The sequence below is a fragment of the Pecten maximus genome, chromosome 9 (genome assembly GCF_902652985.1).
Source record: "Pecten maximus chromosome 9, xPecMax1.1, whole genome shotgun sequence".
In the NCBI taxonomy this organism is placed as follows: Eukaryota; Metazoa; Mollusca; class Bivalvia; order Pectinida; family Pectinidae; genus Pecten; species Pecten maximus.
The window spans coordinates 1,705,307-1,721,326 of NC_047023.1; the positions used below are offsets into that span (position 1 = coordinate 1,705,307).

A 16,020-nucleotide genomic window follows, 5' to 3' on the forward strand; every position below is an offset into this window, starting at 1 on the left:
GAAATTAATTCTGTGAGAATGTTTTAAGCATCATATTCTTCTGAAAGTGCCTCATATTATGGAATTTTAATTATAAATCTCTATCGTCATACTGTTAAGTCTGATGAAATGAATTCTTAGCTCACCTGGTCCAAAGGCAGATCCCACACTGGAATAATTTGTACATGTGTAATTCAATTTTCACATGAGTTTTCGTCATATTTGTCGATATCCAGGTGATAAATACAAGTCCTCTGGGCCTCTTATTAGTAATTAAAATAAATAAAAATTTACCTTTTATATCATTTATTAAAGAAAAATACATATGATACAATTCATAATGCTAAAGACAATTGATGACCTACACAGGAAAATCAGTCATTTGAGGGATTTTAACAATATTTATTTAATAATCCAGCATAATTAATGTAACATAATTTCCTTAATTAGAATAGTTTATGTACGTGTATTCCTTTCACAGTTAGTACAGTAGATGGCAGAAACCTTAGACTTGAGCAAGACTACCAAGGCGACTTGATGTAGACCTATATATTACAGTGTACGTGTTATTCAGTTCTATAACATAGCCATCAGTCACCTTGAACAAATCGTGAACTTTGATATTGTGAATGATGTCTTGTTCAAAAATGGTTGGCTCATTTTAGTCCAATTTGAATGCAAAATTAATAATATGGTTAAAAACTGACATTCAGAAAGGGATGTACCCATCAAAAAAGCTTCAAAGGTGAAAATGAAACAAAATTTAATGACTTGTTCTACAATACTATGACTGCTACAACAAAACATTCCTATGTCTTTAAGGTTTTATGAGGCTTTTCTATAACATGTCAAACCAGTATATTAAATTAATCAATTTGTGTTTTAATCACCTCTAGGGCGTTGTACACATTTGGTGTATGGCCGTATTCAACCTAAGCACATTGTACTTACAGATACACAAAAAGGAGTGCGCTGAATCAAAACATGAAAGGGAAAGTTTCCATACAAGATCTGGTTGAAAAATTAAATAACATTATTTTGCATTTACAAATAGGATGTAGTGAAAAGTCTTGTGTTAAAGGACTGAAGATTATTTTATCAGATCAGTGAGATAAGGAAGTTTTTATATGTTTTAGTTAGTGCATCCATCCTCTTTTCACATCTACATGACACGTGTAGTACATACAGGACACGTGTATAGTACCTACAGGACACACGTGTATTACCTACAGGGCACTTGTAGTACCTACAGGACACATGTATAGTACATACAGGACACATGTGTAGTACCTACAGGACACACGTGTAGTACCTACATGACACGTTTAGTACATACAGGACACGTGTATAGTACCTACAGGACACACGTGTAGTACCTACAGGACACATGTAGTACATTAAGGACACGTGTAGTACATACAGGACACGTGTGTAGTACCTACAGTACACGTGTAGTACCTACAGTACACGTGTAGTACCTACAGGACACGTGTAGTACCTATATGACACGAAGTACCTACAGGGCACGTGTAGTACATTAAGGACACGTGTAGTACATACAGGACACGTGTGTAGTACCTACAGTACACGTGTAGTACCTACAGTACACGTGTAGTACCTACAGGACACGTGTAGTACCTATATGACACGAAGTACCTACAGGGCACGTGTAGTACATAAAGGACACGTGTAGTACCTACAGGACACGTGTAGTACCTACAGGAAACGTGTAGTACCTACAGGACACGTGTAGTACCTATATGACACGTGCAGTACCTACAGGACACGTGTATAGTACCCACAGTACACGTGTAGTACCTACAGTACACGTGTAGTACCTACAGGACACGTGTAGTACCTATATGACACGAAGTACCTACAGGGCACGTGTAGTACATAAAGGACACGTGTAGTACCTACAGGACACGTGTAGTACCTACAGGAAACGTGTAGTACCTACAGGACACGTGTAGTACCTATATGACACGTGTAGTACCTACAGGACACGTGTAGTACCTACAGGAAACGTGTAGTACCTACAGGACACGTGTAGTACCTATATGACACGTGTAGTACCTACAGGACACGTGTAATACCTATATGACACGTGTATAGTACCTACAGGACACGTGTAGTACCTATATGACACGTGTAGTACATATATGACACGTGTAATACCTATATGACACGTGTAGTACATACAGGACACGTATAGTACATACAGGACACGTGTAGTACGTACATGACACGTGTAGTACCTACAGGACACGTGTAGTACCTATATGACACGAAGTACCTACAGGGCACGTGTAGTACATCCAGGACACACGTAGTACCTACAGGACACGTGTAGTACCTACAGGACACGTGTAGCCTATATGACACTAGTAGTACCTATATGACACGTGTAATACCTATATGACACGTGTAATACATATATGACACGTGTAGTACATACAGTACACGTGTAGTACCTACAGGACACGTGTGGTACCTATATGACACGTGTAGTACATATATGACACGTGTAGTACCTATATGACACGTGTAGTACATACAGGGCACGTGCAGTACCTACAGGACACGTGTAGTACGTACATGACACGTGTAGTACCTACATGACACGTGTAGTACCTACATGACACGTGCAGTACATACAGGACACGTAGTACCTACAGGGCACGTGTAGTACCTACAGGACACGTGTAGTACCTATATGACACGTGTAGTACCTACATGACACGTGTATAGTACCTACAGGACACGTGTTGTACCTATAGTACACGTGTAGTACGTACAAAACACGTGTTGTACTTATAAGACACGTGAAAACTACAGGACACATGTACAAATATTTTCTCTCTTTAACCACATAATCAAGTTATCGGACCCTAAACATTGTATTGACTAATGATATATAGATGCTCAATAATAATAAAAAACAGTAATAATCTTAATGCATTGTCTAATATCCTACGTCTGATTCAATCAATCGATTAAGTAACATTTCCACGTGGTTCCCTTTACAAACCCATATCATCAGAAATCCTATACGAAGGAAATCCTAAATGTCCATAGACCACATCACTTGCCATTGTCCGGGAGGGTGAGGCTGTAGATTTTTACCTCGCCGTGTTTGTTTCCAACCCAGACTAGACCGTCGTTACCATAGCCTACTGACCAGGGGTGATGGATACCGTCCTCCTTGGTCAGTACTGCCAGGAACGTTTGACCAGTTTCGTCGAGAAGCATGATTCTGTGGTTGCTGAAATCCGCAACAAGAATCACGCCCTCGCTATCACAGCATATGCCTCGTGGACAGAAGCCGTCCGATTTTCTGTTCTTGCTTAGACTGAAATACTCTGTTTCCACATGTCCCTTGGAGTTTAATATCGTCACACAATTCCTCTTCCAATCAGATATTGCAATATGTCCAGACTTTGTAGTCGCTAGCCGTGCTGGATACTCGACCAAGGGCGATCCAGCGAAAGACAGAATATTTGGCGTTTCCATTCGTTTTTCACCGTTCACTATTTTTTTCACGACTCTGTTTTTATGATGATTTTCGTAATCATAAAATGCATTTTTCTCTGTTAAACAAATGACAAGCGCGCCTTCGTTTTGGTCATACGCGATTCCCCTAGAACACAAATCCGTGTAAGTCAAAAGAGAAGTTTTTAGAGGTGTCGTCCACCATCACAATTTGTCTCGCAGAGTTACAAGATACATATTTCTTGTTGTCCGGCCCACAGATGATATCGTCCGCGGGAAGGTTCAAGTTTAACTTCTGATGGACCCTCCCCTTGCTGTCATACAGCTGAATGATGCCGTCTATCCCTTCTATGACCCAGGCACGACCGTCCGCGACGTACGAGATAGCGGAGACTGGGGCACCAGCCGTCTTCGTGCAGAATTGGGATATTAGACGTGCTTTTGGCTTTTGAGGGACTGCCGGTCCTAAAAGTCCAAACGAAGGCAGGAATTCTTCCAAAGTCATCACTTTTGGATTAAATTGAATTCCTTGATTCTTCGGTAAAGATTGGACCGGTCCATCTAGCTTTAAACTTGTCAGTTTCCTTTGTAACTTCAGCCCGCCTTCTACGATTTCCACGTCATCTGACTGTTTGACAGCCGCCTGAGATACAAGGTATATATTGGCGAAGGACTGTATGTTGTTTTCCAATTTTCTACCGATGTTTTTGACGGGAGCTATGTCTTTCCGGGAGTCTTCCCGGACTTGCTTCAACATAAACGTCTTCGTATCCTCGACCAGCGCGTGCCATACTTTGGCATGGTTGTTTATTTCCCTCATCGCCACTTCCTCTAGAGTCTCCAGTCTCTTGATTTGTTGTATTGCTTCTGTTTTTCTATCGTTCATCCAAAACAAATGATTGGCGAAGTCTTCAGATTCTAACAGCCTCGCAAGTTGTTCACGGAATTTGTCGGACATTTCCGTTGCAACTCGGGACGTATGTAGCTTATGTTTCGTCATATTGCAGTGCTGACATACAAGCTTTTCACAGTCGATACAATAATATGTCTTCTTCTCATCCACGTGAATATCACAGTAAACATCTCGTGTCAACTTTCCTTGGAGGTGGTCCTTGCTGATCGTCGCAATGTGGTGTTCACGAGTCGTCTTAATGTTGTTATGATATTCAAAACATGTGTCGCAAAAATCTTGCGCGCACTCGACACATCTTCCTGTCGCGTTTTTGTCGTCATTACATACGTCACAGATAATACCTACAGTGGATGTCGACAGATTCAGGTACAGGTTTCTCTTGATGCCCTCAGCGCCCCGTTGTGGCGTGCGAGTGGCCGTATCACACAACGGACAGTCAATCGTCCCGTCAGGACAGACAGAGTTGATGTACCCGTCCAGACAGGACTTACAGTAGACATGACAACAGTCCAGCTCACGTGGGTCAGTGAAATCGTTACGACATAAATAACAGCGAGTGTTCTTTAAAAGGCCATATAGCGCGCGATTCCCTTCCTGTCGTCCAGCCATGCTAGTTAGCGATCAGTGTAGGGTTATGACAGTAAGTTCTGAGTTCTCTCCCGATAGCTCTCATGTACATCTCCAATACACCGTTATCTAACGAATCCGTATTGGATTCAGATTTGCGTAGAGTTAGCTCACACAACCTGAAAGTTAACAAGAAAAAGATCAACGGCTGAATCAGAACCATCGACACCGTCTGTAAATAAAATGTCCACTTGCCGGATCTCTGATTGTGTAATTCTGTTCTACCAGGAATACTCCCCACTAGTTGTTATACCAGACGGATTAACGAAATCCAATAGTTCTATTCATGTGTTTATTGACAACACAGCACGGGTTACCTGTTATCGAACAGGTAAACACTGATTAGGAAATTGATTGGACAAACAGGATGCACTTGTGTATAAACACTTAGCATCAATATTCATAAACAAACATCACATTTTAAGCTACTTTAGAAATCACTGGACTATGTTATACTATTGCAGTACTCTCGTCACCATGGCGACCAGGGTGACGAGATCCATTTCTAAGTTCAATTATTTTTTATTGAATGCATTAATTGGTGCGTGATTTCGACCTATGTCGTTTTACAGGTAATGGTGTGATGTATTTTGAGTCTGAATAAGCACCAGCCAGTTTGTGTTAGATCAATAAATCTGTAGCTACAAGTCTCTAGTACACGCCCCAGCTCCCGCGTAAAAACCGATTCCTGATAAGCCATGGTCTGTATAGGAGAAAAGTAATTTCGTCATTTATGTAATAAGTTGTTAGTATCATTGCCGATGTCATCATCGTTGTCATCGTCGGCCCAGTTAATCGTTTATGAATTGATCTTTCAATTGAATTGACCCCAACCCCAACCCTTACCCTAATCAATGGGCTTCTATTTACTACCCTGTCGTCACGTGAAAAACTTGGTTGAAATTATTTAACCGATAGCTCCAACGAATTGCCCGATAGCACCAATGTCTTACTCATTAGCTCAAAAGACTTACACGATGACACAAAATATTACACAATAGCTCAAAATTCTTACATGGAACAAAAGTTTGCACGGTAGCTCAAAGTGCTTACATGAAACTCAAAAGTTTACACCGTGGCTCAAATTGCTAACAAGAAACTCAAAAGTTTGCACGGTAGCTCAAAATGCCTACATGAAAGTCAAAAGTTTGCACGGAAGCTCAACATACTTAAATGATAGCTCAAAAGTTTACACGGTAGCTCAAAATACTTACATGATAATTCAAATGACTTACCTATTGGTCCAAAAATAAGCGGCTGATAGCTGAAACAAATTATCTGATCGCTCAACAGACAACCCATTTATATCCTTGTCAGTTGTTGTAAGGTATTTCAGTGCAATTTCAATATATACAATGTTTTTTCTCTCACCATTCAAAATTTATATTCTCCATATCGATTTGTTAATAAAAGTTCATTGCGTTTGACAGATATCCATAAAAGTATCCATTATTTACATATTGGACCGATTTGTTGACATAATGGACATTCATAGCTAATTATAGTACTAATGCATATAGAACAATGGGTGAGCTATTATAACACTGAAACCCGCTGGTCGATTTTTATTGGATACTATTAGACCACAGGGCCGCATTACAGCTGCAGAGCCATGTGCGTGATACAGGCCCATTGGGCCTCTTGTTATTGGATAATATGAGATCACAGGACCACATCACAGCTGTAGAGCCAGGTGAGCGATCAAGCCCTTTGGGCCTCTTGTTATTGGATACTATGAGACCACAGGACCACATCACAGCTGTAGAGCCAGGTGAGCTATACAGGCCCATTGGGCCTCTTCTTATTGGATACTATGAGACCATAGGACCACATCACAGCTGTAGAGCCAGGTGAGCGATCAAGCCCTTTGGGCCTCTTGTTACAGGATACTATGAGATCACTGGACCACATCACAGTTGTAGAGCTTTTATGGGTTTGCGTTTTTAAGTTAAGTGAAGTTAAGTTAAGTTTATTTTCTGATACAGGATCAAACAAGATCCTCTTCATCGGTCTCAAAAACATGAAATTTAAATATTTGAAATATAGATAATTATGACATTACATGTATTATTAATGTATCTCAGATCTATTATTGTATAGGAGTTCCTGGTTCTCCCGGTGCTCATCCAGTCTATTTTTAAATGTATTTACATTTGGCGCTAAAACTACATTTTCAGGAAGATTGTTCCATATGTTTACAATGCGCATGGCGAAGAAGTTCTTGCGAACATCTATTCTAGTATGTTGTGGAAACAATTTCAACGTGTCACCTCTTATTCCCTGTCTTTGTGAGTGGTCTTTCCACATCTTGACAAAATCCGTTGCACAATCATCGTAAATACTGTGTGTTATCTTGTATACTCAATCATGTCGCCTCTTTGTCTTCTGTAGCTAAGAGGTGGCAATTTGAGCTTCTTTAGTCGATCCGGATATGATAACTCGCGAAATCCAGGCATCTGTTTCGTAGCCCTCCTTTGCACTGCCTCAATCATATCGATATGTTTAAGTTTGAAGGGATGCCATACAGTGTATAACCGTGAAAAATTATGTTCGTTTAGAAATTGAAAAGATCGCCTTATGACTGCAAACATAGAGTTTGCTTTCTTTACTTGGCTACTAATTTGATCTTCAAATGCCAGACATCTGTCTACTATTACTCCTATGTCCTTTTCCTTTTCCACTTCTTGTAAAGGTTGGCCCTCTATGTGGTATGATCTTTCTCCACATGGTCGGCCTATGTGCATAGATTTGCACTTTAAGGGTTGAAATTTTAAGAGCCATTCATTGCTCAAATTTGAAAGTTTGTTTATATCTTCCTGTAGGATATCAACATCAGCTTTACCACGTATACTTTTGAAAACTTTGGTATCATCTACGAAAAGGTTTGCATCCGACTGTACTATATCAGGGAAATCGTTTATATATATCACAAACAATGTTGGTCCTAGTACTGATCCTTGGGGCACTCCAGATGTTACGTTTGTCCATTTTGAGGTTTTCTCCGTTCAGCGATACCCGTTGCTTCCTGTCGGAAATGAAACTGGCCGTCCAATTTGTGATTTCGCCACTTATTCCATACGATGACATTTTACTAAGAAGCCTTTTATGGGGAACGGTATCAAATGCTTTTTGGAAGTCCATATAAATACAGTCAATAGCAACTCCATTATCTAGCAGCTGGGTCCATTCATCTAATACTTTGTTTTTGTTCAGTCCTACCTCAAATTCATTTAAGACCTTACAATTGTGACCTGGCCACGTAAGTTACTAACCATATACACTGTAACTTGAATCACAGGCACTCGTCTCGTCTGTCAATACGCCCAGTAGGGTTATATTTTGGGCGTATTGACAGACGAGGCGAGCGCCTGAGGATGTGCTTGAACAGCTGAAGCATAATGACAAAATGCATCAGGCGAAAACCTTCAACTTTGAATATTTTCAGAATACACCGTATCTCGTCGTAAAATCATCTAACATTGTTGGAATACATTATGAGAAGAACTATATAGTTTGATATATTTTGTCCATCAAAACTCAACAACCACACGTAATATATATACATATTAATCAGCCCTCATACAACTGTACATACAAAATAACAATGGAAATCCCTGTTGAAAATGAACTTTTTTATTTTGTCTTTATCGTTTATACAACCTTGACGTAATTAACAACTTTGGGACACATGCGCTCACGATATGCTTCCCAGTTTTGAAGGAAGGAACTGTTAGCAACGAAACATGTACTCCCATCCAATTAAAAAAAAAAATTATAACAACTTTGTCTACAACAACATATTTTCAATGTAATAAGGATAGTGTCTACAATGGTTCATCCTTCACCACGATTTGTATTTCGCCCTCTAACGATTCCATAGGGTCGTTAGCCGTATCACCATTACTTGTAGTGTCTGTCGTTTCCGAGAAGTCGACAGACACGTCTCCTGGGGTGTGGAAGAGCATGGTGGGGGAGACAGGAGGAATTGTTGGAGGCCGAGGACCGATTTTACAATACTGAGTCATATCTACACGGAGAAATGTTAACAGCTGTTGAAGTTTTTCGCCAATATCCGATACAGGTTTTCTTTTGAAGCGCCAGTAAAATTTCCTGTTCGTGGGATGTTTAACCTGCTCAGCACTTCCAAGTCCAAGTTCCTGACATTTCTGGAAGAAGAGCGCGGACGCCCATACTGGATGTCTATTGTTAGTACCTTGGAGTTTGACGGGGGGAGTAATGGACTTTTGTGAAGCGGTTGTGGCCGAAACACCATGCCCGTCATCGAAACATTCTAGAAGTCGTTTAATTCGTTTTGCATGCACTGATACAAACATCTGTTTGTCCATGACGACGAAATCCGCTGTTTGCGTCTCCTCCTGTCCTAAGTCCTCTGTGAGCGGCTGGTCGGCCCAATCTTCGGACGTTGACGCCGACACGTTGGAATTTTCAGATAAGTATATGATCTGGTTCGAATGGTGCATTCTCTGTTGTTGTTGTTGTTGTTGCTGCTGCTGCTGTTGTTGTTGTTGTTGTTGTTGTTGTTGTTGTTGCTGCTGCTGCTGCTGGTGAAGAATGTGCTGTTGCTGGTTGTGGTTCAGCTGTTGGTGAAGTTTTGGTTGCTGAAGCTGACGCAGAGCATCTTTTACATTAACCCACTTCTTCCCGCTACTTCCGGAATAGTTACACATCCCAAAACTAGCACCGGAGCCGAGCATCAACGTGAGTTTCTGGTCCACAAAATACTTACATAGATCTATGGCACGACAGAGAGTATCTCTGTCTACTGTCAAATCCCACTGGAACACCTTGTTTTCGGCCTGTTGTTTGGAGAACCTAAAGGCGTTCACAAGTGCCTTTAGAATACCCGCCACGCGTACGATTTGTCCCAAGGACTTTTCAATGACAATCCGTTTGTTCTTGTCATGGTCTAACTGGGACATCATACTTATCCACTCGTTGTCATGACAACTGGACAGCTCTTTCCACGCCTCTGTTGAGAACGAATACTTCCTTTGTTGTAAATGGTAAGTGTGCAAGGTTTGAAAGATTGATTTAAACGATGGTGTATCTAACGGCAAAGGGTGCGAGCTCGCCATCGGTGGATAATCCCGGTCTGGTGAACATGACACTAAACACCTACTTGCTATTTCCACCAACCTACTGCTATGCATGTCCATAATGTAATCAGGTGTTGCAAACCCGGTATGATTATAACAGGTTGATTCTAGGATGTGCACGTCCCCAGAGGAAACACTGAACTTTGGCGCACCGTCATAAAGTTCAAACACTTTCTGTTGTGCCTCCTCAGAATCGATATCTAGACATTTGTGTAAATGTTTTATATTTTCTAGAATGCTTAAAATTTGACCCTCATTTTTGTCAAGAACATCGTCCAATGATTGCATCCCCATCGCTCCCGCCAGAATCTGGGGAGCAGACGACTGGCTGTTATAACTTGATGAAGTTGGGCGAGAGAGATGCCACTGACGGGTCTGTTCACGTTGAATTTCTATCAATGGCGCCATGACCAGCTTTAGAGCCGCCGTCTTCTTGGTACCTGAGCCGGCCCCAACCATGGTCCATACAATCGGCGGCTCTGTCCATGTTTCATTTACTTTGATGCACGTCTTGTTCCCCATCAACGCTGCAACATAATCAATAACGCATTCATTATAAGTTTTGGTTTGACATTTATAGTCAATATACTTGCCATCTACTTCAATTATTGACGTTCCCTATTACTTATGAGGCCGAATATACATTTACCAGACTGTATGACGTCATCAACAAAACCTCAGCAGGATGATGCTGTTGATAACAACTGACAAATAACTCTTATAATCAAACTACCAGTGTTACGGTAATATAAATATGAAAAGTTGGAATCTCTTGGCATATATAGTCAATATGAATTACACGACTTTAGAAGTAAATATACAACACTGTGTTTACAGCAATATGGTGCAAATGGTTGTCTGAAAATTGTGTTCATCGCCTTTGGAAAAGTCTTATCAAGTCAAAGAATGATTTACTACCAGACAGTAAATATAAGTCAGTGACCAAGACGTAACACAACACTAATACTCGGTTAAATTATCATTAATGTCCGCATGCGCAGACTAACACAGTCACTATCGAAGACATAACTTTTATCAAAGATAAAAAAAAACTTTCCTTTCGTACAATATACGGAGTATATACCACTATCGGACACTACAAATTATACTCATCTCACAATACACGAAGAATCACTATTTGGTCATACAGAGTATATTCATGATAATCTCACAATCTCATTAAGATTAGACTTGTAACTTCCGCTCCTCTGCGATACTCTACAATACACTACAATACAAGTATTGTATATCTAGTATATCGTAGAAGAGCGGTAATTACAAGTCTAATTTTGATTACATTGGATCGTCTCACAATACACGAAGCATTACTATCTGAGTGACAATAAACAGGGTATTAATCTTACACTATACCTGTTTGAAGTATAACTATCTGATAAGTAAACTCATCTGACATTATGCACAAGTATAGCACTATGCTTTACATACAAGCATAATACCCTACTGACAAACAAAGTATCAGCCTTCGATGATTAAACAAGGTGTAATATGACTATATACAAGGTGTAATATGACTATATATAAGGTGTAATATGACTATATACAAGGTGTAATATGACTATATACAATGTATAATATGACTATATACAAGGTGTAATATGACTATATATAAGGTGTAATATGACTATATACAAGGTGTAATATGACTATATATAAGGTGTAATATGACTATATACAAGGTGTAATATGACTATATATAAGGTGTAATATGACTATATACAAGGTGTAATATGACTATATACAAGGTGTAATATGACTATATACAATGTATAATATGACTATATACAAGGTGTAATATGACTATATACAAGGTGTAATATGACTATATACAAGGTGTAATATGACTATATACAATGTACAATATGACTATATACAAGGTGTTATATGTCTATATACAAGGTGTAATATGACTATATACAAGGTGTAATATGACTATATACACCGTGTAATATGACTATATACAAGGTGTAATATGACTATATACAAGGTGTAATATGACTATATATAAGGTGTAATATGACTATATACAAGGTGTAATATGACTATATACAAGGTGTAATATGACTATATACAAGGTGTAATATGACTATATATAAGGTGTAATATGACTATATATAAGGTGTAATATGACTATATACAAGGTGTAATATGACTATATACAATGTATAATATGACTATATACAAGGTGTAATATGACTATATATAAGGTGTAATATGACTATATACAAGGTGTAATATGACTATATATAAGGTGTAATATGACTATATACAAGGTGTAATATGACTATATATAAGGTGTAATATGACTATATACAAGGTGTAATATGACTATATACAAGGTGTAATATGACTATATACAATGTATAATATGACTATATACAAGGTGTAATATGACTATATACAAGGTGTAATATGACTATATACAAGGTGTAATATGACTATATACAATGTACAATATGACTATATACAAGGTGTTATATGTCTATATACAAGGTGTAATATGACTATATACAAGGTGTAATATGACTATATACACCGTGTAATATGACTATATACACCGTGTAATATGACTATATACAAGGTGTAATATGACTATATACAAGGTGTAATATGACTATATACAAGGTGTAATATGACTATATACAAGGTGTAATATGACTATAAACAAGGTGTAATATGTCTATATACAAGGTGTAATATGACTATATACAAGGTGTAATATGACTATATATAAGGTGTAATATGACTATATATAAGGTGTAATATGACTATATACAAGGTGTAATATGACTATATACAAGGTGTAATATGACTATATACAAGGTGTAATATGACTATATATAAGGTGTAATATGACTATATACAAGGTGTAATATGACTATACACATGGTGTAATATGACTATATACAAGGTGTAATATGACTATATACAAGGTGTAATATGACTATATTCACCGTGTAATATGACTATATACACCGTGTAATATGACTATATACAAGGTGTAATATGACTATATACAAGGTGTAATATGACTATATACAAGGTGTAATATGACTATATACAAGGTGTAATATGACTATATACAAGGTGTAATATGACTATATACAATGTATAATATGACTATATACATGTATACAAGGTGTAATATGACTATATACAATGTATAATATGACTATATATACAAGGTGTAATATGACTATATACAAGGTGTAATATGACTATATACAAGGTGTAATATGACTATATACAAGGTGTAATATGACTATATATACAAGGTGTAATATGACTATTTCTACCACAATACGCCGTGTTATTCAACTCTCAGACCATCAGTTAATCATCACAGCTGTTGATTAACAAAACAATCTGTTTATACCACACGTGGTATAAACTCTGCACGTATTTCGATTGGCTAACACGGTGAACTTTGACCCAAGCTGCAATTGTTATTGACGTCATCAATAATCTAATGACGTCACATCACCGGGTCCCGGACGTCACCGGAACACTTTATTTGCATACGCGAAATTATACTTTGCCACGTTTCCCTTTGATTCAAGCCGATATTATTGTGGTAGAAACAGGTCACACGACTCGAAATTGTTGGATATGGAATTTATTTCACACTCGTAAGTTATTTTTTAAAAGTTGCAAAAAACACTCGCTAAAGCTCGTGTCTTTTGTAACTTTAAAAAAATAACTTACTCGTGTGAAATAAATTCCATATCCAACAATCACTCGTTGTGTAACCTCTATATATACAGGGTGTAATATGACTATATATAAGGTGTAATATGACTATATACAATGTGTAATATGACTATAAGGTGTAATATGAAATATTATAGGTATATTATGATGTAATATGACTATATGCAAATTCACATTGTAGTGTTATATGATGGACTAAGATAATATTTTAAACATATTTACCTGCACAACAAGAGAGGAATGGGAGAAATATGTGGTCATCAGGACAGCCGAGGGCTACAGCGTTGTTGTGGACAAGTCTCTGTATAGGCAGGCCACATATCAGTCCGATATCAGGTAAAGCCTGCCGCTGTGCTGCCTGGTACAGACTATAGCCTTCGTCGTTGGTGACTTGTGTCGAATGGTTGTCCGATTCTTGCGTGTAGTTGTTCATGGTTCACACCGACTTAATAGTGTCCGTTCAGATTTAACTCGGTCGACTGACATCTAACATAACTTAACAAGTGGACAACATGGCTACCGTTAAACACGGCCGAGTTACACACACATACGTATTACAACTAGCTCCACTTGCACACACTAGGAAACAAGAGTGTTCTATTTATAACCCTCATTGTTCAGCAAGCTGTCTATCGACAAGCCATCTATAGTCTGTTTCATAAATGTTGTGTGTATAGGATTTTGTTACACTGTACAAACGTTCGGAGGCGATAATATACAAACCAAATGTTCCGGATTAAGAAGTACACCCCCGATTTACCGGAAGATGTATTTTAGTTATCAGTAAGCTGCAACCACACTTAAGTTAGTTTGTAATGCGTTAAGAATAATCTTTTTAATAAGCTGACATTATCTCTCCGAACACGTACTTAAGTAAGTTGACATAAACAATTAACTGCTGAATGCTATATGGCAAGCCAAGTAAGCATTTATTCAGAGCAATATGTTGATCCAGTATTTAACCAAATTAGTTAAGATATCTCATTTACTTTATCAGATATCTTTTATACTTTTCTATAAAATGTATCTTATGTAAGATATCTTTTATATAAGAAATAAATTAAGATATCTCTTAAAGTATATAGGCTATCTTATTTATCATACATATGTATATCTTATAAACAATATTAAATGAAATATCTTTTATATTACACAAGATCTTATACAGTAAACAATATTAAATAAAATATCCTTTATATTATATGAGGTATATCTTAAAAACAAAATTAAATAAAATATCTTTTATATTATAATAAGATATCTTATAAACAATATTAAATGAAATATCTATTATATTATATGAGATATCTTAAAAACAAAATTAAATTCAATATCTTTTATATTATTATAAGATATCTTATAAACATATCAAATGAACTATCTTTTATATTATATGATATATATTATTAACTGTATGTAATGACATATCTTTTATATTATATAAGATATCTTATTAACAAAATCAAAGGGACATCTTTAATATTATACAACATATATTTCAAACAAAATTAAGGGGGATATCATATGAAGCACGAGATTTGAATTTGAGATAATAAACCCTCCCCTGCAACGCCCGGAAGTCAGCGATACATATGCATACACCAGGTAATCCTGTTAGAAATAACAAATAATGAGAACGGAATACATGTACACTTTTAAGATGAATTTATAATTAACAGTTTCTGGGTATCAGCTCCCCACCGATTGTGAAACTCAATGGATTAACGATTTGAGGGTGACTAACTCCCAGTTAATTTATAATTAACATTTTCTGGAAATTAGCTCCATGTTAATTATCAAGCAAATTCAAAATCAGCAATCAAATATCAAGCTACACATGCATTGGAATTTAACAAATCAAAGTTCATATATAAATCACAATAAATGATATGTCCACATTAGTTGAGGCTTATGAAAATAAGCCAGGTTTAAATGAACAAACATAGATATATACTACCTGATTAAAAATAGTTATATATATAGAAGTTGATGAAATCAGAAGTTATAGGATTTTTTAAAGATATAATGTAATGAATAACTTCTTTTGGATCTAGTATGTACACAATCAAGATACAATCCTAAATATATAGTAACCATCAGTAGAGCTCTCTGATTGGTTAAGAAAATTAGAGGGGACGCCATTGTGTTTACAGCCTCAGTAAC

General features: G+C 37.4%; 3 protein-coding genes across 3 annotated transcripts; all 3 read right to left on the reverse strand.

The window, feature by feature from the left end:
- Positions 1-2,270: 2,270 nt before the first annotated feature.
- Positions 2,271-3,618, reverse strand: LOC117335211 (E3 ubiquitin-protein ligase TRIM71-like). Its single transcript, XM_033895197.1, has one exon. It carries the CDS (start codon positions 3,490-3,492, stop codon positions 3,064-3,066), a length of 429 nt encoding a protein of 142 aa, XP_033751088.1. The 5' UTR covers positions 3,493-3,618; the 3' UTR covers positions 2,271-3,063.
- On the reverse strand, positions 3,593-5,834 carry LOC117335210 (E3 ubiquitin-protein ligase TRIM33-like). The gene has a single exon (XM_033895196.1). The coding sequence runs from the start codon at positions 4,991-4,993 to the stop codon at positions 3,620-3,622; it is 1,374 nt and encodes a 457-aa protein (XP_033751087.1). The 5' UTR covers positions 4,994-5,834; the 3' UTR covers positions 3,593-3,619.
- Positions 5,835-8,625: 2,791 nt separating this feature from the next.
- On the reverse strand, positions 8,626-14,450 carry LOC117335002. The gene is made up of 2 exons (XM_033894892.1): positions 14,080-14,450; positions 8,626-10,655 (listed from the first exon to the last, which is right to left on the reverse strand). The coding sequence occupies exons 1-2, from the start codon at positions 14,288-14,290 to the stop codon at positions 8,836-8,838; spliced, it is 2,031 nt and encodes a 676-aa protein (XP_033750783.1). The 5' UTR covers positions 14,291-14,450; the 3' UTR covers positions 8,626-8,835.
- Between the last annotated feature and the right edge of the window lie 1,570 nt (positions 14,451-16,020).